Source organism: Camelus dromedarius, chromosome 2 (assembly GCF_036321535.1).
Source record: "Camelus dromedarius isolate mCamDro1 chromosome 2, mCamDro1.pat, whole genome shotgun sequence".
In the NCBI taxonomy this organism is placed as follows: domain Eukaryota; kingdom Metazoa; phylum Chordata; class Mammalia; order Artiodactyla; family Camelidae; genus Camelus; species Camelus dromedarius.
The window spans coordinates 16,149,502-16,175,079 of NC_087437.1; the positions used below are offsets into that span (position 1 = coordinate 16,149,502).

General features: G+C 49.2%; 1 protein-coding gene across 2 annotated transcripts in view; it reads left to right on the forward strand.

Annotated features, from left to right (window-relative positions):
- Positions 1-23,095, forward strand: part of EPHB1 (EPH receptor B1) — a 408,729-nt gene extending 385,634 nt beyond the window's left edge. For both annotated transcript variants that reach the window (XM_031439520.2, XM_010975520.3), the window contains 4 exons: positions 10,841-10,990; positions 16,104-16,297; positions 18,108-18,263; positions 21,550-23,095. In XM_031439520.2, coding sequence (XP_031295380.1) covers positions 10,841-10,990; positions 16,104-16,297; positions 18,108-18,263; positions 21,550-21,658 — 609 coding nt within the window. In that variant the 3' untranslated portion in view covers positions 21,659-23,095. The remainder of the gene's footprint in view (positions 1-10,840; positions 10,991-16,103; positions 16,298-18,107; positions 18,264-21,549) is intronic.
- Positions 23,096-25,578: the final 2,483 nt, after the last annotated feature.

Genomic DNA, 25,578 nt, shown 5'->3' on the forward strand with positions numbered 1-25,578 from the left:
CCATTGGTCCAAATTGAAACATCAGCCCATCTGGAAAAAAAAAAAAAGGAATCCAAAGTAGTCTCTAGGATGCTGATTTTAAAAATATTATGGATTTATTTATAAAAGAAGTCTTAGAAATAAAAAAATAAAAGTGTGTTTCAAGTAAAAAGTGAAACAGACTCTCCCTTTCCACGTCCCAGAAGTCACTGCCATTAAGAGTTTGGTGTGTGTCCTTCCCAGCCTTATTGCGTGTATGTATTTATTTATATTTTTATGGTCTCAAAGATGGTCTCATACTATACTTTCCAAGCTCTTCATCACCTTGCTTTGTCACTTAACAATGTATCATGAATATGACCTTTCCTCCCCTTAATACCTCGCTTCCCGCCTTTGAAACCTTTTTCTGTGCCCATGTGGGTTTCTCAGATCCTTTCTCAGGCATCCTGTATATGAATGAACTGTAGAAACTATTTAATAAGCTCCATTTGATGGCCGTCTTGGCAGCTTCTGATGTTGTATTATTTCAAACAGTGCTTCAGTGAATATTCTGACATGGGTGTCTGCAACACTTGTATAGATAGTTCTGTAAAGTTAATGTCAAGAAAATGAATTGCTGGGCCAATGAATTTGCACATCTAAAAATTTTAAAAGGAATGTCAAAGCTAAAGAAAAATTTCAAAATAAGAATAATGCAAAAACACCCATGTAACCTGTGCCCACCGTTCTTCATCTATTATTATTATTTCATCCCGTTTCTTTATTATTTGCCTGCTGCCCACCAAAAGATGTTTTTTCCTAAACTCTTGGAAGACATGCTGTATACATCATGGCTTTCTAGCCCCATGAAGCATCCCACATACCTCAGTGTGTATTTTTGTATTTCCTAAGAAGAGGAATTTTCTCTTAATAACTGTAACAGTACAGTTATCAGCTTTGGTAAGTTAACATGGATAAAATGCTTTTATCGAATCTACTGTCTGTGCTCTAATACTGGTAACTGACCCCCAAATGTCCTTTTTAGCATTTTTTCCTTCTTCTTTCCTTCAGATGTTGCATTTCATTGTGATGTAGGTAAAGTCTCTTTTAATCTGGAACATTTTCACAGCCTTTCTTTGTTTTTTATGATATTGATACTTTAAAAGCATACTCCCCTTTTTTAATAGAAGCATCCTCATTTGGGGTTTGTCCGACCTCGCCTTGTGACTAGACCCAGGCTATGCATTATGCATTACCAAAATGATGCTGTTCGCTTCTTGGGGTCCCACATCTGAGTGCATGATGTTCATCTGCCCCTCCTGGTGATGTTAAGAACTGCATATTTTAAATTTTGGTAGAAAAATTTGATTTCCCAAAACTTGTTTTGGCAATTTGTACTCCTGCCACATTTTGTGAGATTTCCCCACACCCCCAGCCCCTCGCTCATATGGGGTACCGCCAGTGTCCTTAACCTATTCCCTGTCAGTACACTGTGCTTGTGAATGCTTTATTTTAAATGGAAAGCAGTACTTTTCCCCGCCCCGTCATTTCACTTTGAGATACACTTTAGTATTCTTATGTCTCGACAAAGCTTCTCCAAACATCAAAAATGCGGTAGACTCACATGGCCTTTTGTATCCCCAAACTCACTGGGGCTTGGACGGTTTGGGGGTGATGCTGGCCCAGCTGGGATGGGACCCTTGGCTGAGAGTGTGGGGCTCCATACTCTGTAAAAGTAAAACAGAAGCCAATCCATTTTCCCCCCTTTGGAAGAGAAATGATGTCACCTGCCCTCCGTACACGGGGACATTTATCTACATTTATCTTTCCATCTTCTTTCCCATTATCTGCTATGAAGAAAAAGCAATGGGGCTGGGAACTGGAAGACAGATTTCAAGTGCCTCCCCCCAACTTTCTATCAGGTGCAGACCCATGGCCACCTCCTTGTCTCCCCTGGATCACATAACTGATGAGGAAGGAACTCAGGAAGGAGCTGGCCTCCCCACCAGTGGTCAGTGGGGCTGGCCCCGCCCTCCCCACCATCCCTCACTGCCACCAGAGAGGACAGGCGGCTGGGAAAACAGGGCTCCTGCCGGGAGGCGGCTGAACAGCCTCGCTCACATACCTCACACTCTGGCAGCATCAGCGAACAGCTCCTCATGCGCCCCTCTGAGATAATTAAGCATTATTATCCCTATTGGCAGGTGGAGACGGTAAGACAGAGTGGTTAAGTGACTTGGTTATAACTGCCGGGACTGTTGGAGGGAGAAGCCGTGCCAAGAAGGGAGTGCAGCTCAGGGGGCCAGAAGAACTTAAGCTATTTAATGTGACTGATGATTTTTAAATAGCTGTTGGAGGGTGGGGGTGGGGAGAGAAGCTAGTGGACATTGGTGACATTGGTGAGACACCAACAATTACACTGGAAATAAGGGCTAGACTCAGGATACCTATGAAAATGGATTGCCACAGTCTGTCAGCTGCTTCCAGAAGAGGATGGAAAACACTGACAGCCTTAGTGAACTCAGTGAGGACAAGGAATAAGCCCCACAGGCTTCCCACAGAGCTGGACAGAGGTCCCCAGGATGGCTGTGCAGACAGACGTCCACCTGACCAGCAGCCCCACCTCTCACTGCCGGTGCCCTGCCCCATTACCATGGGAACCCTACCTCAGGGTGGCAGGAAGCCCCAGGGGTCTCTGTGCACAGGGGCAGGAATGGAATGGGAGAAGGGTGGGTGCCTGAGGGTCAGGGGCAGACACTTGGGGCAAAGGTAGGAGAGTTGTCACCGCCTGTTGACAGAGACAGGAACCATGGAGACCTGGGGACAAGTGGGCAAGCCCAGGGGTCACTGGCGAGGCAGACAGATTGACTAGAAAAGAAGAGAACAGCTGTGGTCTCTAAGGGTGGGGTTGATGGGCAGCAGTGAAGCAGTGGTGATGGGGGCTCCAGTAAAAGCATAATCCTTCCATGTTCCAAGAAGCAGTGGATACACACTGGACTGGCCCAGGTTGGGAAGAGTAGAGAGCAGGGTGACCATCTAGCCGCCTCCTCGGCCCTTCCCATCCCTGTTTCCTGGTCCTCCCCACCAGCCTTGCCATTCCAAGGGACTAGAGGCTCACCCTCCCCACCCCACCCCCTTGGGGGCAGGGAATATTCCTGTTTCAGCAGCAGGAAGAAAACATCCTTGCTCACCAGGTCCTTGACAGGGACTGGCTCCCTCCCCAAGTTACCAGCAGTCCACCCTCTGGGTAGGCAAAGTGTAGAGAATCTAAAGCCCACGGGACTAGTTAATCTAAACACTCTTTCCACGGAGTACACCAGGAGAGAGCAAGCCCCACCATCCCTGACTATTACCACTGCAGGATTCCCTGCACAGCGCCCTCCTCGGGGCAGAAGTGGTATTGTTCCGTTCCCAGCTACAGACCCTGGGCTCACCCAGAGAGGGTACCCACTGCCTGCTGGTCTAATGAGTGAAGGCAGTTGGTAAATAATTTAGCCCTGTCTCTGCACTCTTTCTTTTAAATTATAGGCTCAAGAAACACTGTATGATAATATAAACATATACATACGCATGTTATATATATATAAAATGTTGACATCTCAGCCATCAGGGTTTAATTTTGGGGGTGAGTGGTAAAAGACAGCTGTTTGCCCTGATGGTATAGTACAGAGAAACAAACATCTGTTTGGTTGAAAAACAGGGTTTTGTTTCTTTTTTCCAGCTGGGAAACGTCACCAAGTGGCCTTTCTGTTCTTCACACATGAAACACACACTATCATCTGCATATTTTTAGTTAATTTATGTCCAATGGGCCTTTCTTTCTCTCGCTGCTGGAAAATGATGTTTGGGCTGCAATTACCTTTCACAGCATCTCGCAGAAGGGTTTCAGCGCTCACAAAGCTCAGGGGGGAGGCAGTGCGGACCCCACTGACTGTAAATCTCTCCATTTGTGGCTATTCAAATCACATATTTTATCACTAGTACGAAATACATTGTGTCATTCATTTTGGAGGAGCCGCTAATGCTTTAAGAAAAGCTTTGAAAAACATTCTGTTTAGAAACAATTTTGTCTGCAGCCAGTGCAATGTGTCTTTTTGGGTTGTATTTTCTCCCAGCCCCTTTTCTCTGTTCGTTGTGCAATTTGCATGACAAATAAGACCATCCTCTCCAAAAGCTCACCTGTTCCCACAGCCTGTTTCCCACCTAAAGTTCTAATTCTCTGTATGTTGCATCATAATCCTTAGCCTGGTAATAAATTATAGTGTCACCATCAAGATCGTGGCTTCTGGAAAGAAATAAGCAGCAGGGCCAGATGAACTCTCTCAGAAGATGGAGAGACTGTTTTCATGCAAATTCCTGGCATCCTGGGGAACTGGGAACTGCCTCTTTATTATATAGGCTCAGTTGCAATCCAGCAGCCAGAAGCCATTTCCACTGGCTGTTAGAAGCTGGTTACGCTCAGAGAAAGATAACCTTTCAGGAAGAAACTTCTCTTCCTTCCGACTGATATGGGTCTTATCTGGAAAAATCACTTTGCTGATTAGGTTGGGGAAAATGGGTCAGTGTACTTTCAGGGTGCTTTTAAATGGCGACATTCCTCCTAAAAGATCTTCTTAATTTAACACATAGAATCATGTTAAGTCTCTGGGTCCAAGGCAGTGGACAGCGAGGGAGGCGTGTCCCATGGATGTACCCAGAGGGCAGAGCCATCTCTGTCCCACCTGCGTAGCAGGGCTGCTCAGAGCCTTTACCAAGGCTGGTCACTCACATGGTCAAGACGGTCACTGCCCCAAGGGGAGTGCTCAACCTGCCACTCCAGAGGGACACTTGCTGTATGTGATGCAAACTTCACCCCAGTTCACCCTCCATTTCCCTTGGGCCATGGATACACTTGACAGAAACTATGATGAAGCCAATTCATTGCCTTTTTAAAACCCATCATTTTATGATCTTTTGAGGTTCCGTGCAGTGAGGCAGATGCTTGCTGTACATACAGCCACCTGTCCCCTCACCCATAGCAGGCACTGCCCATCAGTCATGGCAGCATTCCTAGCTGAGCTTCAGATGAAGCCTCAGAATCCTTCCCAACCCAGCCATTACCAATGACCAGAGCTGGTCATCAAGATGAGACCTCACTCAGTCCATGACTTATACTGGATTGTTCTATACCAGTGGTTCTCAAAGTATGGGAACCACGCTGAGAGTTTGTTAGAAATATAATTCTCAAATCCCAGGTAGCACATTTGAACTAGCACATTGGAAAGTTCAGGGTAAGGCCCTGGGATGTGTGTTTTAACAAGGCTTCCAGGAGACTGTGATGCACACTCAAATTTAAGAGTCACGGATACAGTCCAGTTGTTGTGGCTAACGGCTGCGCATTACGGTCACATGAAGCATGTTCAAACTTCCCAGTGCTCGGGCACCACACCCAGAGATTCTGAATAAATTAGAGCACCCATTGGTATTTAAAAAATAATAAGAATAATCTTCCGCAGAGTGATTGCAGTGGATAGTCAAGCTTGAGAAGCACAGGCTAGGTGTTCTGGGGATGCCAGGAAAAGGGATGTTGACATGGCCTTCAGCTAGTGTTGTGTAATTGGGATGCAGCTACCCGGACCTGGAGTGGCCACCTGGGTCTGTGGGCAGAGTGAGGGTGGGTTCCCCTCAGGCGTGTCATGCTCTTCACGAGTAGGAGTAGTGATGTGGCTCCAGCATCGTCAGCATACCTGCTTTCTGATTATCATCCTCGTGACCACATCAGTGGAAGTGCCACAGTCCTGTCCCTTGAAGTCCCCACCCCACAGCACTCACATGGCTAAGCAAAGGGCAGTCCTTCAAGATGCAGACTGCCCTGGGGCCAATCAACAACACTGAAGAAGTTTTACAGAGGGCCCTGTGGCGTATCTGCTAGGCTTCCACCTAAATGTTAGAGGTTTCCCTCACTCCCAAATCCCACTGCACTGTAACAGCATCTCAGGGTGGATCTGCCACGAGGGAACTTAGACTAGTGCCTGATAAAATTGTATATACTCACTGTGTTCGTTTCCTGGGGCTGCTGTAAGAAAGTAGCACAAATTGGGTGGCTTTAAACAGCAGGAATGTTTTCTTTCCCAGCTCGGGAGGCTAGAAGTCCAAAATCAAGATGTTGTCTGGGTCATGCTCCCTCCAAAGGCCCCAGGAAAGAATCTGGTCCATGCTTCTCTCCTCATTTCTGGTGGTTGCTGGCAATCCTTGCCGTTCCTCGGCTTGCAGATACATCACTCCAATCCCTGCCTCCATCTTCACTTGGTTTTCTCTCCTATGTCTCTCTGTCTTCACATGGCCTTCTTACAAGGACACCAGTCGTTGAATTTAGGGCCCACTCTTATCCAGTATGACCTCTTACTTGCTAATGTTACTGAACAAAGGCCTGGCTGCCTGATGATCATTGAAGCCAAAACTACGGCACTGACATTTAAGAAAAGGAAAAGCTTTATTGCGAGGTCAACTGGCAGGGAGACAGGAAGCAAGGCTCTCAAATCTCTCTCCCTGAACCAGGGTTTGTTACACTTTTATAGGTAGGGAAGGAGGGTTGGTATGCAGAAGCGCTGACTGGGCAGGTTTTGATAGAGAACTTTAAAGCTTGAACTCTGATGGTGGTACATGGTTACTGTAAGTGGTAAAGAAGGTTCAGCACCAGGTCTTCGTGGACAGCGGACACTTACCTTCTGAAAAAGCTCAGGCTTTTAGGTTCCAGTCCTCTCCTGGTCTTTTGGTTCTGTAGGGTGGGGACACTTTGGCTCCAGGTGTTATATGAGGTCAAAAATTTCTCCTCTGTGTATGCTTCGGCTGCACGACTTGCATTTTTGTTCTGTTGTCTCTGAAAAACAACTTAGCATCTTGTTAGAAAGAGGATAGGGCTGGTTTGGGGCTGGTTCTGTGGCTACAATTATATCCCCAGTGACCAGATTTCCAAATAAGGTCACATGTACTGATACAGGAGGTTAGAATTTGAACCTATCTTTTGGAGGGGAACAGAATTCAACTCACAACACTCAGTAAATTCTTGTTTAATGGTAACAATAATATCCTGATTGGTTTACCTATTTATCATGTTGGGTCTTCAAAACAACCCCAGTATGTTTTGTATATTATAAACCTATTTGAGACTGAGCATTACAAAATTTAGAGCCATTGCATGATGCTCTGGGTCATAAACCTATCACTTCAAGGGGCTTCCACATGCAGCAAGATTCCAAGGATTCTGTGATCATCATACTCAATATTCATGAACATCTCACACGTGGTGGTGGAGAAAAATACTGTAGCATTGCCCAGACACACAGAAGCTTAATCCTTATGGGCATCTCTAGGGTAAGAAACTAGCAAGGGAAATCGGTCCTATGCTTCAACTTTGGTCTGGAAAATTCCACAGTTGGATGGGTTCTAGAACCAAAGCTATGAGCTGTGACTATCTTAATGTCACTGTGGCTGGTGAGGGCTGGCTGGGTGGCATTGGGGGTATCCATTGCTCCTTAATAGTGGGACTGGGTCTCATCACTGCCAGGCTCCAAGCAGGGAGCTGGGCAGAGTGGGTGCTACATTGGATGCTTGTTGCAGGCTGGCTGAGGCTGAGGGACTGAAGTGCCTCTAGGCTGAGACTTTCCACCTGTTGGCATCACTCCTGGTGACAGGTGTGGGTTATCAGCAGGTGACCCTGAAGATGGCTGGGTTAGAATTAATCTGCTGCCAGATATCATCTCCTAATTTATCAAATTACACACACATGTTAAGTTATGGCATGATTATTCCAGAGCAAACTTTTAGAGATGTCAAACTTTTGAAGAATTTCTTGCACACAGCCATTCAATGCCAAGCTTTGCCAGGAAGGTCAGTATGTGGAGGACACCGATGACAGTGAGGCGCCTCCCCCTTCTCCCCTCCCCACACACCAACAGTGACCCCCAGCTGCAGCTCTGGGGAACCTGGTCCCTGCAGAATGCAGCATCCTTGGGGCATGAGGTCATCTGGTGCTGGGAGAAGCTCCGTGCAGGGGCCGATGCTCTCTTCAAGCCCTGTGTCAGCCCCTCTTGCCCACGTGGGTGCTGAATCCTTCCAGTGAGCCTCCCCTATTCTCCACCCCCTGAGGGTTCTTCCCTCATGTTTCCTCCGATCCAACAGAGCCAACCACCCCTTCCCTATCCCCCTTCCTCACACCTGCATCGGCAAGAGCCAGGACCCTCAGAGCACTTAGCCGTCACAGGAATGCCCTGGCCTTGGGCCTTCTGGTCCAGACTTCTCTTCCGGCAGGAGGACCTTTCTCACAGGCAGAAGCCGTGGAGGCTGCAACACTGTCCCACTTCCTTTTCTTCTAATCCCCTGCGTGGGGATGGTCTCCATCCTCTAAATGAATAGATTTCCTTTCACATAATTGAAGACAGGTTAAATAACCATCATTGTAGTTACCTCTGAGCATCAGAAGGTAATGCCAGCAGTATGATGTTTGAAAAGCCGAGAGAAAATGCGAAAACTCCCTGGAAGGAAAGCGCCCATCCCCGTGCTCCCCCTGCTGCCTCGGAGGTCAGCATCCCCTGCTGTCTTGGTGGAGAGCCGGTTGTGATAAGCTGTCACCTGCCTGTCCCGGGCTGCTCTTCTGAAAGGCTCTGCCACCTGCTGGGTTGGAGGAGGGGTGGTGACAGGCCAGGCTCTGTGTTCAGCGAGGCCCGACAGCGCAAGGTGGCAGGAGGGCTGGGGCGCCTTGCCAGCCGGCCTGGCCCCACCACCTAACGTGCCAGAGGGAGGACACCACAGCTGTCACTGGCGGTCCCTGGGGTCCACTCCAGACTTGGCAGAGAGGACACCTTCAGACTCCCAAATCGCCTCTTGGAAATTCAGAAGAGCCACACTTTCCTCTCACCCACCTCCTTCTTTGACACAAACAGCCACACAAAAGAGAAGCCCAGGCTCTCTTTTAGCCACAGATCCACACGGCCAAGGTTTCTCTTTGTCTCTCCCTCCCTCGCACACATAGTGAGTGAGAGAGAACTTTCCACGTCTCTCTCACACACACACTCACACTCGTGCTAATTCAACTCCTGCTGTCTCACCCCATATAACCCAGGATTCAGAGGGACCAGAAATCCCTCTCCTCTGGGGGAGCCCCTGGCCCCCGCTAGGTGAGACATCACCCCCTTCCCTAATGGGGACACACAACGTGGGGTCTCTGGGCTGTGGGACACTGGCCTCAGGTGTTTGACAAATCCTGGTCCCCTGAATTTTTCACCTCCCTTCTGAGCCATGGTACCACGGAGAGAAAACCAGCAAATTCTTTCATGTTTGGGTGGGTGGGGGGATGGTGGGCAGAGAACAGAGCCTCCGGTTGCCTCCGCCACCCAAGCCTGCCCTCCGGGCATTTGTCACGTTGCTGGCATTTGAGCGGAGGACGCGTCCCACCACAAAAGCCTGCCACCATCCGAGGGGGTGGCAATCAGGGCTGTCTTCTTTGCAGAGAGCTGGATGTGAGCCTGTGGAGGTCAGGACCACACCGCCTTTCTTCCCCCCAGACCCCGGGTAGGAAACCAGATAAAAATACACTTTGCAGTTCACTCCCTTTTCTCTCGTCCATGCTCAGATTAACCACTTATACATTTTTTAAGGTATTTTTGCTGAAGTCCAACACGTATCTCTGGTGATTTGAACAGATCGTGAGAATGGTCAGTATAAAAATAGCCTCCTTGCACCAAGGCCTGAGATGGACAAGAGGGGAGCGAGGGAGGTGCGGGTCTCATGCATTATGCAAGCAGAGCCCAGGCCTCGCAACGGGGCCGAGCGAGTGAAGTCCGGTATTTGGCGTGAAGAATTGAAAATGAGGAACATATTTGCTCTAGAGAATGCTGAACTCTACCCCCATAAGAGGCATCTGTGCCCTACAGAATGCCTCCTGATCTCTCATCCTGTCTTTACTTCCCCTCCAGAACTCCGTCCTCCGGCCGTCCTGCACCCCTGCCAGTCACCCCCGGCATCGGACCAGCTCCTCTCTGCCCAGACTTCCCTCCTCCCCGCACTCTGCCCGATTAACTAGTTTGCACATCTGCTGCGTGGACCCTATGCCAGGCCCTGCCCCAAGCACTCTGTGGATAGTAACCCACTTATCCTCACGAAAACCTGACTATGTAGATGCGATCATTACCCCCATTTTGCCAATGAGAAACAGAGGGACAGAGAGGTTCGTTAACTTGCCGCAGGTCACACAGGTAGAAAAAGGCAGTAAAGTTATCTGTACTTGACCAAAGGCTCCAGGAAACTTTCCCTCTGACTGGTCCCAGCCACCTTCCCTGACCCCTCCCTGTGTTAGGGAGATTCCTCTGATTCTTAGAACATCCTGTATCCCCCTTTGCCTCATCACTTTCCATCCTGTTAACAGTACGTTCTGAGTTTCTGTTTTCTTGTCTGCCTCCCCACGCACTGTGCAGATTGTGGGCAGGGCCCCTGGCTGGCTCAGCTCAGGGACACCAGCTCCTTACGAAGGACCTGGCACAAAGCAGTACTCATTTCCTATTTGTTGGTGGAGGTGAATGAATGGCTGAATGGATGGATATCAGTCCCCTAGGTAAACAAAACAGAGTAGAGTCTGGCAGACAAACTGAGGATCAAGCAGAGATCCAAGTTGGAAACTCCCAGATGGAGAAACAAACCCAAGAGCAGCATTTTAGAAAAGTGTGCCCACACGTGGCAAGAGCCGGCAGAGCCCCGCAGATCCCCTGCCCGTGGGCACGCGCTGCCCCGCTGCCCTAGTTCAGGAGCCGTGGGGGGAGGGGGTTACAGGGCGTGTGCCCAGTTTATTCTCACCCGCCTCCAACCAGGAACCCCACAACTGGGCTGACCAGGCTTCTCCTTCCTCCAGGGAGGCAAGATCCCCGTGAGATGGACGGCTCCAGAGGCTATCGCCTACCGCAAGTTCACGTCTGCCAGCGACGTCTGGAGCTACGGGATTGTCATGTGGGAAGTCATGTCGTTTGGAGAGAGACCCTACTGGGATATGTCCAACCAAGATGTGAGTGTCAGCAGTGCCTGGCTGCCACACCCCTCCTTGGCGGGGGTGTGCCAAGCCTGCCTGCCTGTCGTCAGCTCAGGGTCTCAAAACCTGAATGGGAGGTATCTGGGGCAGGGGATGCAGGGACACCCTTGGCACCAATGTTTGAACTAATGAGGGAGCCCAGCAGGGAGATGTGATGGTCCCCACGACCTCAAAGTCTCTAAAGGTGCGCAGGCCAACCCAGGAGCCCATGGGTTGGTTCTGAATGGGTGTGTATTCTGAATAGATCAGGCCCTGAATTAATCATGGACTCCTAGCCTGCTTCAGATCCCCAGCCTGCGTGCCCTCCATCACTACTTGTGATGGAGGGGAAGCAAGGCTGGTTGGAGGGCGGGACCTGGCTTCCAGGCCTGCTCTGGGCTGACGGATGTGCTATGTTGAGCCAGCTGCACCTTCCTTCTGGGGCTTGCCTTTCCCAGCTTCAAAGAGAGGAATTAATTGTAAAAGGCCCATCTTTTCTGTGAATCTGCTCTTCTGGGAGCCTCTGTCACCTGTCAGTGACAGAGGTGCTGAGCAAACCTCCCAAGGCTGGTCAGATCCAGACGGGCCTCAGGAGGGGACCCTTCTGAGTGGAGGTCAACACCACCTCTCCAGGCTACCAGCAAGGGGTGAGGGGAAAGGAAAGAGAGGGGTCACCTGAGATGCTTTAAGCAGAGGCATTTTGGGGGTGTTCCAGCAGGGACCCTTGGCTCCATAATTACTAAAAGGTGGGAAGCCTTTTGAGGATGATTTGCTTTGATAAGATTTCAGTCAGAAGTCCTCCCTGGCTTTCCCCACCACCTTGGGCCCTGGGCCATCCCCTGGGACCACTCCCCCTGTTACATCCTGAATACACGCCCTCCCCTTGCAGCTGGGAGGACTGCAGTCTGCAAAGCCTGCACACCTCTTCCCATCACGTTGGAGAGCAGTTATTATCTTTCCCAGCTTCCCAGCAAGAAGAGGCAGGTCTGTCTCAGTCGAGATCAGGCAGCCAGCCACACCGTAAGCCCCGCATGCGGGGATAGGCTCTGAGGCACCAGTACACTGGAGAAGTCTGTCCCCAGGTGGCCCTCTATCCAGCCAGAGGTTTCAGGCCATGGCCGATTCTCAGAAAGCTAAGAAAGGTGGCAACTCGGGGGCCCAGAAAACACATTCCAAGGAGGAGCGAGGTACTGCCCCTTGCTCCCGTGGGTAGAGTGGCTTCAGCCCAGAGCAGGTGAAATGGCTGCATCCTTAACCAGGTCCTGATCCGACCACGTGTGGTGTCTGGATCCTCTATTATCTCCAATTATCCATGCTTTGCCTCTGCTCCCATAGCATGTCGAATCGGTAAGTGTTGGAATTGATGCCAAGGCTGCTTTCACGAAATCAAGTGCACTCTGGTTCCGTCCAGACTGTCAGCTAGAGGAGTAATAAATGTGAGTCAGAAAAAGCCGGCCCGTTTCGTCCTGCCCAGAGACTGTAATCCGATTAAGAGCAATTCGGCACACCGAGAATGGCTTAGGAAACTGTCTGACAGGCAAGATTTGACATTCAAGATATTCTCAGCAAATGCATTCACCTCTGTGGAAGACAAATGGCGTTTCTGATATTAGACTTTCAGAATTCCCAAATCATCCATTCAGCAAACACTCAGTGTATGCTAACTGTGACTAAGCATTGTGCTTGCCGGCTCTATTCTTGGGGGGTTCACAGCCCAGTGGCACATACACAGGGTGGTGGGGACATTGCGGGGGGGAGGTGGGGATGGCTTCCAGATCTTTGATGCTTGAGCTGAGCCTCAGAGGGAATAAGAACATCTGTAGAGTAGCAGTTTATTCTAATTTTGTTGTGTTTCTCCAAAATAAAGCCCCTCAGCATTGTCTCAAGTACCATCCTGCTTTCTGTGGGCGGCGGAAGGTGACTTTTGCCCGTTCAGAGGGCATCTTCTGACCTGGCCTGGGAGACAGGCAGGAGGGCTCCCAGCGGCTCAGGCTGCAGCCGGGCTCATCAGAAACCACTGAGGTGGTGGCAGTAAAGGATGTTACAGATGACAATTGAAAGGCTTTAAGAAAGAGAATTGCAGTGGCAAGTCGGAGTGCTGGTAATTGGGCTTCCGGAGCCCAGGAAAGTCTTTGAACATGTACAGAGAGTTTGTCAGCCAGAGAGAGAACTTGGAAGTTCTACTGCTTGGATCTGATTGACAGAGATAATGAGAGTGGCAGTGTCTGTGGAGAGGAGCTGCAGTTGTATTGAAACATCAGAGCTCAACTTAACCCCCTCTGCCCTGGTTCCTCCACTGCTCTGAGTTCCTCCACTTCACTCTCTGCATGCAAGGTTGAGTGAGCCCGCCCACCGCCCAGCTCACTAATAGGAAGTGCAAGTCGGAGGACAGGGGACAGCCAGGAGCCCAGCTGGGGACAGGAGGGCAGGGGAGGGGCCCTACTCCTTTCCCAGAGGAGCTCCAGCTCTGAGGCACCCAGGTCAGACCACCTGCCCCTGGTCCCCACCTAACCCCCATTCTTGCCATCTCGGGGTGCAAAATAGCAAAGGCAGCCCTCATCCCACCCCATCCCTGCCTCTTTCAGCCCCCGGGGCATTTGTTTACACTGGCCCTCAGGTGGGTCCGAGGAGTTGCTGCTGACCATTCAGAGGAGGAAAAGCAGCTAGGTGTTCAGTGTAAGGCTCCCAGGCAGAAGAGTCCCCCGTGCCCGGGTCCCCAGCCTCTTGATGCTCTGCCAGGAGTGCTTGGGTCAGCTGGTGACACCACGGAGCTGTGCCCCCAACCAGGGCTCTGCCTCCAGTGCTCCTTCCTCTGATGGGCAGACGGGAATGAAATCTTGTCACGGGGGAACATCAGTATTTGGGGTTCTGGCCATCAAATCATTTGAGCAGAGATGCGGGCAGTTTGGGGGAACACGAGCTGCTCTGCATTGGCAGACTTTGGGGCCCCTAACCCCATGAGAAGCTGAATTGGGACACCAGCTCTTCCTGCTGGTCCCACCTAGCCTGTCCCTAGGGCACCCAGAAAGAATTCGTGGGGCCATTCAGTGGGTAATCCCACTTGTCTCCAGGGTGAGTGGGGACTGCGCCCGGGTCCCTCAATCTGGCTGTCTGGGAGGAGCTGAAAAGGGGTGCCAGTTTACAAGCCCGGCCTTTCCTACTCGTGGATTACTTGGCTTAGCTCCATCCGCCCATTCCCCCGCCCCCCATGAAGGCATCACAAGGCTGCGAGGGCTGTTCTCCAGGCTGCGAGCAATGTAGCGTCCCCACCGAGGCCTAGGGGCAGTGGGCTTCGAGGTAGTCCTAACTTACACTCAGATGTCCCCGGATTTATTCCCAGCCCTATCACTCACCAGCTGCCTGCCTTTGGGCACCTCCCTGCCTGGGCCTCCATCCCCTTGAGGGGAAAAACGGGCTAAAGTACCCTCCTATGAGGTTAGCCGGTAACTTGATTGACAGCAGCCTGGCTGAGATAAACATTTGTTGGCGGTGAGATATATTATTCAAAAGTGAACGTTTCCAGTCGCTGGTTGTTTGTAAAGTGATAATATTGGTATGGTCTGTATGCTTGTTTGTTTTTCTGGCACACTGAAGAGAAGGAATAATACAATATACCTTGATTATCTCTAATGACTTCAGGTTATTATATTATCTCGTGCTCCACCTCATGCCCTGTATACTATGCATAGAATTTGTAAAAATATAAACTGATTGAGAATATTCACTTTCTGATTCATTTACAAAGTATATTTAAAAAAAAAGAAAATGAAAAAGAAGAAGAAATAATCAGTTGAAATGAATCTGACATTTTTAAAAGTAGAGGCAAAAACACCTGAAAATCCCTGAACTCCAAATTATGTCCTATGTTGTTAAAGGCCCTTTCACTGTTTAATGTAAAATCAATGCCTAATTATTACAGAAAATAAACATACAAACAAACAGAAAGAAAAACACAAAGGGCATGCATGTTTCTACCTGCTCAGAGGCAATCACCGTTAGCTCCATGGTAGATATCCTTTCAAGGTCTTTTCTATGTATGTGTGTAATTTTGGTTTTTGTTTTGTTTTGATTTTTGTTTTTGTTTTTCTTTTACAAAAGCAAAATTATACCATATTTTCACTTATGCAGCCTGCTCTTTTGCCTAATATTACAATGGGAGCATATTTCCATTTCAATAGGTATATTTTTGCAACATCTTAAGGTCTGCGTTGTATTCCAGGCCTTCCATTGTGTTATGAGTGTTCCATAATAAATTTATATGCTTAGTACTGGGTCATTTACAATTATTTTTGCTATTACAAAAAGCACAGAGCAAGCATAATTGATTTAAATGAATTGGAAATTAAGAAGTAAGGGGTGAAGACCACTTACAAGAATCTAAAAAACAGAAAAAGTACTTAAATCTTTACAGAATTATTCCCTGGAGTCTGCGAAAATTAACGAAACCTGATTGGGGATATTCATGTTGGATCACCTTGTTATTTTGACCATTGTCATTGTACTGAAACCAATTTGTTTAACTAAATTATCTTCCACCCAGTTCTTGTTGCTGCCTCATGAAGATGAAGGTAAATAATGCCTAAGAAGCATCTCGAGGGTCCCTGGCATGGAGCAGGTTGTCTATCGAATGATGGTCCCTTCCCTCCCTTTCTCTTTCTGTAGCAGTGAAAGGATGAGGCCGCCATGGGCTTTGAGGTGTGACCTTTGTATTAGTGGGTTCACTAAGTTTCCCATGTGCCACTGTTTCATCTTCCCTGGTGCCACCAGCTGCCAGGAAGGCAAAATTGGGCCTGATGTCGTCTCAAAAGAGGAAGCTCAAGCCATTCACCGGCTCATCCTTCAGTAAACATCTACAGAGATCTTGTGTGTGTCAGGCCCTGTGCCAGGTGCCAGAGACACAAAGGGACAATAAGACATGGGCCCTGCTTTTTGGGATCCCACAGTCTAGAGGGAAAAGCCAAGTGTACATAAAATCTGTTACAGTGAAAGGTACTGGTGAACAGAATGAGGGCATCCTGGTCAAGGAGTCTCCGTCCTCAGAGGCTAATTCGTGAATGACTGGCTGGTGGCTCGTCACCAATCATACCTGTTCCCATGGATGTCACTGCAGGTCATCAATGCCATCGAGCAGGACTACCGGCTGCCCCCACCCATGGACTGCCCAGCTGCTCTACACCAGCTCATGCTGGACTGTTGGCAGAAGGACCGTAATAGCCGGCCCCGCTTTGCAGAGATTGTCAACACCCTGGACAAGATGATCCGGAACCCGGCAAGTCTCAAGACTGTGGCAACCATCACCGCCGTGTGAGTCTAGTGGAACAGGAGGGTTCCTAGGTGGAGGGGGTTCCTAGGGTCTCCTAGTCTGGGAAAAACCCACAGCCAGTCTGCTAGCTTTCGGTCTACTGAGAGCAAGGGGGAGGCAGCTAAGCTTAACCACTCTTGGAAGAAGTTCCAGGATTCTTCTATCTCCCTAAAATATTCCCTGCCTCCAGCATGGGCTGCAGACAGATGATAAGATCCCTGTCTGGGTCTCTCCCTTCCATTGACTTCTGATGGGCGAGGCACCAGGCGCCTCTGATCTGACTGGTATGAGGCCACTTCTAGGCAATCCCGTTCCCAGAAGGCACCCTTTCTGCTAACCTCACCAGTCCACGAGGCAGGTGGAACAGCAGACTCGGAACTTTGGCCAACCTGATTGCTGGGGGACAGAGAAATTCAAAGCAACTAGATTTGTTATGACCAAATGCACAGAGTTCTCAGTTACTGTCATCGACTGTCAGCTGTGGGTCACTCACCTACATGTGCAATGTTAACTCACTTATTAACTCATTCTGACCGAAGTTTGCTGGGTACTTGGATGCTAAGCATGGTACTCTTGCTGGCCGCATAGGATGGAAAAGATAGACACGCCCTCGTGGAGCTTAGAATCATTTAGGAGCAGCAGACCTTAATCAGATGGTCACCTGAAGAAATGCAAACCGAGACTTCAGTGGCCAGCGTGGCAGAGGGGAGCATGGTGCTTGGAGAGCATACAGCTCAGTCAGGCTGGGGTCAGAGAGGTGTCCCTGATGCCTGTTATCTCAGTTGAGAGCTGAAGGGTGAGGAGGCATTAACCGAATGAAAGGAAGATGGAGGTAGAGGATCAGGGTTCCAGGCCAAGGGCACAGCATGAGCAGAGGCCCGAGGCTGGAAGGACAGGGCCAGTGTGTTGGGAATGCAGTTTGTAAGGGGACAGGGTGGAGGCTGAGGCTGGCAAGGTGAGCAGGGACCAGCCGCTTAGAGCCTTTAGGCTCTGCTAGGACTCCTGGGCTTGATTTTCAGAGCAGTGATCACCCATCGGAAGGGCTGACATGAATCAGGGTCGGAGTGAGAGTTATTAACATGACCACATTTGTGTCTTTTAAAGAGTGCCAGGCTAGAGTGTGGAGCTGGTGTTGAGGGCAGCGTGCAGAGGCAGAGCATCTCAGTAACTGTGGTAAAGAAGACAGCATCTCAGACTGGGCAAATGGTGTGGGAAGAAGTGAATGGGTTTGAGAGATTTTGGAGGTCAAATCTTGGTGATGTGGCGAAGAATTGGGTGTGGGTGCTGAAGGTGAGGGAGCTGTGAGGATGGCACCCTGATTTCTGGACTGGGGACCTGAGGGTCTGCTTTGAGTACAGAAGAGGTCAGTGGGGGGCTGCTCTGTCCCACTTCTTTCAGTTAGCTGAGGATGGAACCGGAAGAAAAATGTTACCAGGAGATCTGAGGAGGTTGCATTGAACTTTATATGTATTTTTAAAGGACTCTATCTTCAGATAATGAAGCTCTTAGATTTCAGTTTACACCAGAGTCGTGGTCCTTCTCCTCCCTTCAGACTGCACGCTGGGTCAGTCTGCCCTTCTGGACTGACCAGCATGGGACAGAGCCCAGAGGTAGGCGGACTGGCCACCTGGCCTTAAGAAGCCATGCCAACTTGGGATTCTGTCGAGAAGGAAGGGTCAGCCCAGGTTTCCCCTCTAATCCTCATCCCACCAAGAATGCTGAACCCCGTTGAAGTCTGCCGTCTGCTCAGAGTGTGACTCTGCCCATGCACCCCTGCAGCAGTGGGGTGACCTTCTCCCCTCCGTCTTGCAGGCCTTCCCAGCCCCTGCTTGACCGCTCCATCCCAGACTTCACGGCCTTTACCACCGTGGATGACTGGCTCAGTGCCATCAAAATGGTCCAGTACAGGGACAGCTTCCTCACTGCCGGCTTCACCTCCCTCCAGCTGGTCACCCAGATGACATCAGAGTAAGTGATGCGAATCGCCTCTGTCCCGCCCATGGCTGGGGTCACGGCTCCCTCCCTGCTATCACGCATGTGCAAGTCCTGCCTTCTGGCCTCATCCCTAGATCCCCACTTCTGTATCGAACCAGGCCTGGTGGGAAAGATGGAGGGGTGGGCTGGGGAGGCTGAGATCCACTCAGGGCCCCAAATGAGAATTCTTCAAAGTCACAGCCATATGTCGTTTGCCTAATCACTGAGAGTCTCTCCTCCGTTTAAGTTTTTAAACTCAGCCCATCAAAGAGAGCATCCAGATGGAAAGAACACAGCCAGCCAGCACTTTAAACAACACCGCGGGAAGGGGCATTGCACTGAGTCAGCAGCAGTCCCCGATGCACGGGATCCGAACTTAGATGGCACTTGTAAATAAGCATACGTTTCCATCCCCCACAAATTATTTTCCAATCCGCAGCCCCCACAGGAGCACCGAGGAATACAAAAACTAAAATTATTCAGATAAGATGGGAGCCAGAAAGGGTCTTAAAGATCCATGTTGTACATCATTTTCCGAAAATGTTCTGAGCAGCCCCAGTTTGGGGAAATGTTAATAGGTTCTCCTTGGGAAGACGAGTCCCATGGTCAAATAAATTAGGGAAATACTGAGCCTTTTATCTTTCTCCTGGAGATTCACTCATATATTAGCATGGAAAAGGCCATGAGGAATCCTGAAATAGAGAAAGCCTTGTAAAATTATTAAATACCATGGAACTATATTTTGGAAGAGCAGAATTTTGTGGAACCATAGTTTGGGAATTCTGTCTAGTTATCCCCCTGCCATTCAGTGATTTAGAAAGTAGGTGACATTAGTGTCTAAAGATTCAGCTCTCAGGAGCAACATAGCAGGGACTGAAGCCTGCTTTCCTGGTGGCCAGGTCCACATCCTCCCACCCATCCACCCAGGGCCACCCGGGGCCTGTACTTTGCTGCACACTGGAGTCACCTGGGAGTCTTTTAAACTATTGATGCCTGATTCCCACACACCGATTTTCTGATTCATTTGGCGTGTGGTAAGACCTGGGCATCGCATGTTTAAAACTCTCCAGGTGGTTCTAATGTGCAGTAAAGTTTGGGAACCACTGGACTAGGGCTGGCAAGAGTCAAATTTTGAATACACACACATAGTCACGCACGTGCATAGCAGCGGGGACCTCACCAGCCGCCCGGCTGCAGCGGGCACTGACGGCCCTGAGGTTGGTGGCCCGTGACACACATTTCCCTCGGTAGAGGATTGGTCAGTCCACCAGGCAGGTGACAGACTGATCACCTGTTCCGGGTCATACACCTGGGATTCGCTCCTGGGCAGGCCAGTTGCTAAGACCCAGGGGAGACAGGTGGTCCTCCACCCGCTGCAGTTGAGTCCGAGGGGGACAGCTTCTTGACTCTTGGCCTTCTGTCCCAGACTCCTGCTCTGCAGTGCGTCTTCCTAGAGGCCAGCTTTACCTCTCTCGGGTTTATTCCTGCTAGGAATGATGAAACCTCCACTTCCAGGGAGATGGCTTGAATATGCCTAAAAAACTGTCCTCGCTGTTATGAACTATTGTCAGGCACCAAAAAATAAAAACTAAGCCCTTACCAGTAGAAAACCAACTTCCCCATCTTGCAGAGCTAGAATAGATGCCAGGGTGCAGGGACCAAGCAGGTACCCGTGAAGGCAGGGCTACGCCTGCTTTCCCACTGTCGATGGCTCAGTGTGGGGACTGTTGTCACCTGATCCCCCATGAACTGAAGGAATCAGATTGGGTAATTCCCTCAGTCCGGGAAGAGCCACATGAAACAGAACAAGGGGCAGAATAAAAGGAAGGTGAAACTGAAAATGAAGGGATTTAGTTCAAAGTGAAAAAAAATCTTCACAAACTATTGGAGCAATTTCGTTTGATTCTTGAGAGACGAACGATGGGGGAAAAAATACGTATAACTAAATAAAATAGATAGCGGCCAGTTTGTGAATTTGAAATCCAAGCATACTTCTCAAAAGTGTTTGCCGAAAAGACACGGGCAATTGGACAGTCTAGACCAGCGGCAGCCCGCGGGGGCCTGACTGCCAGCTGAAAGGTGGAGGTCCAGAGGAGAGCCAGGCATTGAAGATCGGGATCTGCACAGCATCCACCTCGTGGGTCTTATGCACAGTGTACAGAGTGATCGGCTGTGTGGGGACAGAGGAATCTGGAGGGAGTACAGTCAGAATGTTAGACTTCCCAGAGCTGCCCGGCAGAATGGCTGAGAGTCGGGCTGTCCTGAATTGGAATCCCAGCTCCAGCACCATATACCTGCTATGTGATCTTGAACATGTCACTCAACTTCTCTGAGCCATACATACTCGCCTTGTCTATAAATGTGCAAATAATAATAGTGCCCATCTCACTGTTTTGTGGGGAGAGGTAAATAGAGTAGTCCTTGCAGAACACTTGGTCTATTGTCTGCCTACAGGACACACGTGAGAAATGATTGCTGGTAAATGATCGTCATTGACTGAGTGGTTTGGCAATTTGTACAAAATGCTTCTGTAGGTTAAAGGAGTTAGTATGTGGCACATAGGAACCACTCAAGTAACTGCTACCTTATTAACTAAAGAAAGATGCATGGGTCGATGCATGGGTTTCCCCAGAGTCAGGTATCAGCCATGGACTTGTTCATATGAAGAATCACAGCTCAAAGACGAATCCAGTCCAAATCCCTGTCCTAAACATATTCCTTGGATTCCTGCTTGGGCAGATATTTTAAAGTTATTTTGAGATCGCCCTTCTTAAAAATTCATGACATTAAAATTCAAACAGAGACAGAAAATGGGAACTCAGGGGAACACATCAGAAAACCAGGCAAGCCCCACATCTTTTCAATCACAGTGGGTGATCACTAATTTAGGCAGAAAACTCACAGAATTACTGAAGCCCCATAGAGTGTGTGCTTGTGGTGTTAAAAAAAAAAAATAGCAGAAGAACCTTCTGGTCCACCTAGGGTCATGGACACAGTGAAGGAGCAGCTCCAGAACCCACAGGGGAGGAGCAAGGCACAATGCTTCCAGGTTGTCTAAGCCGGAGGGGAGCTCGGAGATGAGACCACTGCATGGAGAAAGCGAGATTCAGTAAAAGCATCTCTCGTTAGATGTTTGCCAGACTCGGGTAAACTTGGGTGCTTTGGATTTCAAACACACTCATTTGCCTACCCCACTACTATCAGGTGCTTGCATTCTGTGATGAGTTTTGATCCGTGCAAAGCACTAAAATGCCTTCTTCTGTGGCTTTTTCCCTCCTAGAGACCTCCTGAGAATAGGGGTCACCTTGGCAGGTCATCAGAAGAAGATTCTGAACAGCATTCTATCTATGAGGGTCCAGATGAGTCAGTCACCAACGGCAATGGCATGAGAACTCTCATTTTCTGTGGGGAGGAGAGGAAGGAAAAGGACCTGGCTCAAGGGGGAAGCCAGAGGTTGACCACCGTGGAATGTTCTGGAGAGATCAGCTTCTCAGCTGTGAAATGCATTCCCATCAACGAAGAATAAACTGGACCTATTCCCCATAGGCAACCTTCGTTTCTCAGTGACAGACGCACATTTAAGATGGGAAACCAAATAGATAATAAAAAAACTACAAGGTGATGGTCAACAGAAGTGAAGACAAAACAGTACGCATCAGGGGACCAAGAGTGAACTCAGCTTCCACCCTCGGTGGGCTGACACCTCCATCTACAAGAAGAAAGGGAAGGAGGTAGAGGGGAAAAAACAGAAGCAATTGTCCATTTTCTTCCTCACCAATGACGTTCTTTTCTGTTCTCCTTCTGTACTCCTCCCCCAGAGTCCCCTCCCCTCTCCCATATCCATTTCCCTTTGCTCATGACTCGTGTAGGGAAGTTTCTTCCAACAAACCCCAGCTCCTGAGTCTCCAGATGTTCTGTCAGTTGCCAAAGGACTTTGCTGACCACTGCATGGGGGATCCAACCAATTCAATTAATGTCTTCATATTGAAGAAGAGATGTACCTTCAATTGAAAACCTTGTTTTTCTTTCGTTTGCATTTTCTGCAAAAAAGGAAAAAGAAACCACAAATTGGGGGAAAAAAAAAAAAAAGAGAAACCTGTTTCCGTGTGCAAGAGCACGCGTATGTATGTCTGCGTTATCAAATGACTGTGCTTGTTCGTAACAGATGCAAATAAGAAAGAACTGGGAGTTCTTTGCCCCTGGAAAAGCTAAAGGGGCCGGAGCACGTTGTTGGTCAGGTTTTCTGGTTGGCTCGATGGGCCTGTTGGCTCAATGGAGAGAGAAAGTAGGGAGAAAAAAATTTTTAAATAAAACAAAAGGGGAAAAAACCTCTGGTGAGCTTGCAAATTCAGACAGGAAACAGGTGAGTGGTTTGAATTGGATGCAGTGTGGGCCCTTCTAGAATGACACTGACTGCTTACTTATTGTTGGTAACATCTAAAGAGAAGGAGGAGGAAGGTGTTTCTGGAGAATGTTCTTCCACATCCCTGGAATCTGCAATTCAAGAGGAGGTGGCTGAGGGAGAGTCCTTCTTCCCTTATCTGTGGACTGGCTTCAGCTGTGTGGCATCCGAGGAATGTTTCAGATGTGTCTGTGTTTCTCTGCATTCCTTCCTGTACCTCATTGTTCGATTCACTTTTGTAAATTCCACCTAACATTGAAATATTTTTAATTTCTCCTTTTACCTATAATCTCCTTGCTAATTTTATCTGTCTAATTAAAATGAGCAGAAGCATGTCTGGGTTTACATAGGATGGTGTCGGAGTGTGTGTTCCAGAGGCCAGTGGCTCCCCCACCAAGTTATTGGAGAAGACTTAATAACTGCTCCCTCCCCCCTAATAGGGCAGGAAGGGAACACATCCCAGATCCTGGGCCCTGTGACTCGCCAGAAGCAGAGTATGTTAGAATCATTCTCACTGGTGTGACCCCAAACAAGAACTGAGTGCATAGGAGGCTCTGAAGCCTCAAATATGCAGTGTAAGAAGTCACTGGCAGGGGAGGGTATAGCTCAGTGGTGGAGCACATGCTTAGCATGCACAAGGTCCTGGGTTCAATCCCCAGTCCCTGCATTAAAAATAAACAGATAGATAAAACTAATCACCTCCCTCCCAAATAATAGTACACGGAAGTCACTGGCAAATAAACACAAACAATCACCAATAAGTATTATACGGTTAGCCCTGACCTCAGCTTACACCCTGCATTTGAGAAGTTCCCATCCAGGCCAGTTTTGTAAAAGCCACTAAAGACTATTCCAGACTGTGTGTGTGGACATGCAGTTGGAGGAGACAGCTAAAGACGTTCTGGTTCCCAAGCAGCTGATGTGCGACATCCTGAAGGTGAGATGAACCTTTCTCCCTATTCCCAGGTAACTTTGTACTTGGAGAGGTCCTTACCTTCTGAGGCTCCTTCAGAGAGGCTCACAGGTCTGGGGTACGGCTCTGATGCAAGGTTGCCCCATCTTAAAGCCCCGCCCTTTACTTAGTTGGGGCGGGAGAAGATGGACAGAATTGCCCCAGCAGAATGGCTCACAGCTGCAGAAGGCCCCATTCCAGCCATGTAGCAAGTAGAAGAGAAAACTTCCTCTACTAGGAACTTACCAATTCCATGCACAATTTGCTAATTACCCCAAAGACCTCAATCCATGCTGTGTCTTACAAGCCTAAGCAATTCAGCTAATCTACTCGCAATTTTCCACAGGAATGAATTCTAACTTGTCACCAAATTCCTCAGGCAGCCTCCTGAACCCGAAATCCTCTCTGCGCCTCCACCAATGCCAACCTACCTCCTGGCTGTGGACAAAGCAAGGTCAAGGCCAAGGTCATGTCACACCCCTTGGTTAGGTTTGTCCATGAGATCCCACCAAAGAGAGAAAGACCCCAATGTACATGGAGGGAAAACGTAGGCAGGTCAGCAGAGCCACGGCCAGGACATCTCAAAGTGTGGTTCCCAAGGGAGGGGGTGTGACCAAGTCTGGACTCGGCCCCTCGCTATAGATGCCCAGAACCCCTCCACACCCCGAAATTCGGTGTGTCTCTGGTGAGTGAGACCCCACGCACTCCCTCTGAGCAGGAGGTGGGTCACTAACCTCTCCAACCTCAGTTTCCTCAGATGTGTCTAATGGTCACTACCTTGGAGGAAGCCTGGCTAACACTCCAGGGCAGGCCCTCGGTGCCAGGCACGTTTCTAAGTGCTTTACTTGTATTAACTCTTAGCAGATGCTTTATTGTGCCCCATTTTCAGGTGAGGAAACTAAAAAACAGAGACCTTTCCTAGGTCACACCATGGTGGAGACAGCATGTGACAGGCGTCTGACTCCGTGCCCTTACCCTCCATCGCAGTGGGGCTAACCCTTGAGTGTACATTAGCATCTCCTGGAGGGTGTGTTAAATAAGACACAGATCACTGGACCCCATCTCCAGGTTTTCCCCATCCAGTGGCTCTCAAGACAGGAACACAGGCATTTGCACTTCTCAGAATCAGCACTCAGGGGGTGCTGATTGCTGCTAGTCCAGGGACCACACTTTGAGAATCACTGCTCTGCACTCACCTACCTTCCTGATAGACATAAAGCCCTGACTCAGGATGATAGGCATCGAGGTTCTGGAGATACCCAGGAAGAGAGGAAGGAACCCTCATACTCTTGGGCATGAAGGATGGGAGAGGCTTGTCTCCTGCACAAGGTGTCTGTGCCCACTGGCACTTTGGCCCCAGGGAGCTTTACTCACACTGTCAAAAGAGCTCCCTGGGGAAAAGGCTACTGACAGCAAGACCCCAGTCCCCTGAATTCCAGTTAGACATGCTGCCTCATCATCTGGCAGATAATTAATTCTAATTCAGATCCTTTCTTAAAAACACACTTTGCACAGTGGTCAGTGGCTCATGGCCCTGACAGCCAGGCTAAAGAGAAGGAGTCTATGGCCGTGCTGTGCAGCCCAGGGGATGGCTCACTGGGGGCCTCTGCCAGGCACACCTGCAGTCACTCAGGGTCACTAGGGGTGGAGGCAACATAGGAGGCAGGTGGGAGATGCTTAATTAATGTTCTGGGGTCAGGGATTATGGGAATGGAGGTGATTTGTGGGAAAGATGTGGAGATTATAACTCATCTCCCTATGCCCTCTCCCTGCCCATCTCTAATACTCAAAGATAGGAATGAAGGATGAATCTACAGAGCATGTGTTTACTGCATCATCTGAAAACCACTGAAGTTCTTAGATATTGAATAAGAACACCGACTACTACAATTATAGGCCTCTTCCCACCTCCCTGTACCCTGCCCTACCCAAAGTTACGTGTAGAGCCAGGTCAC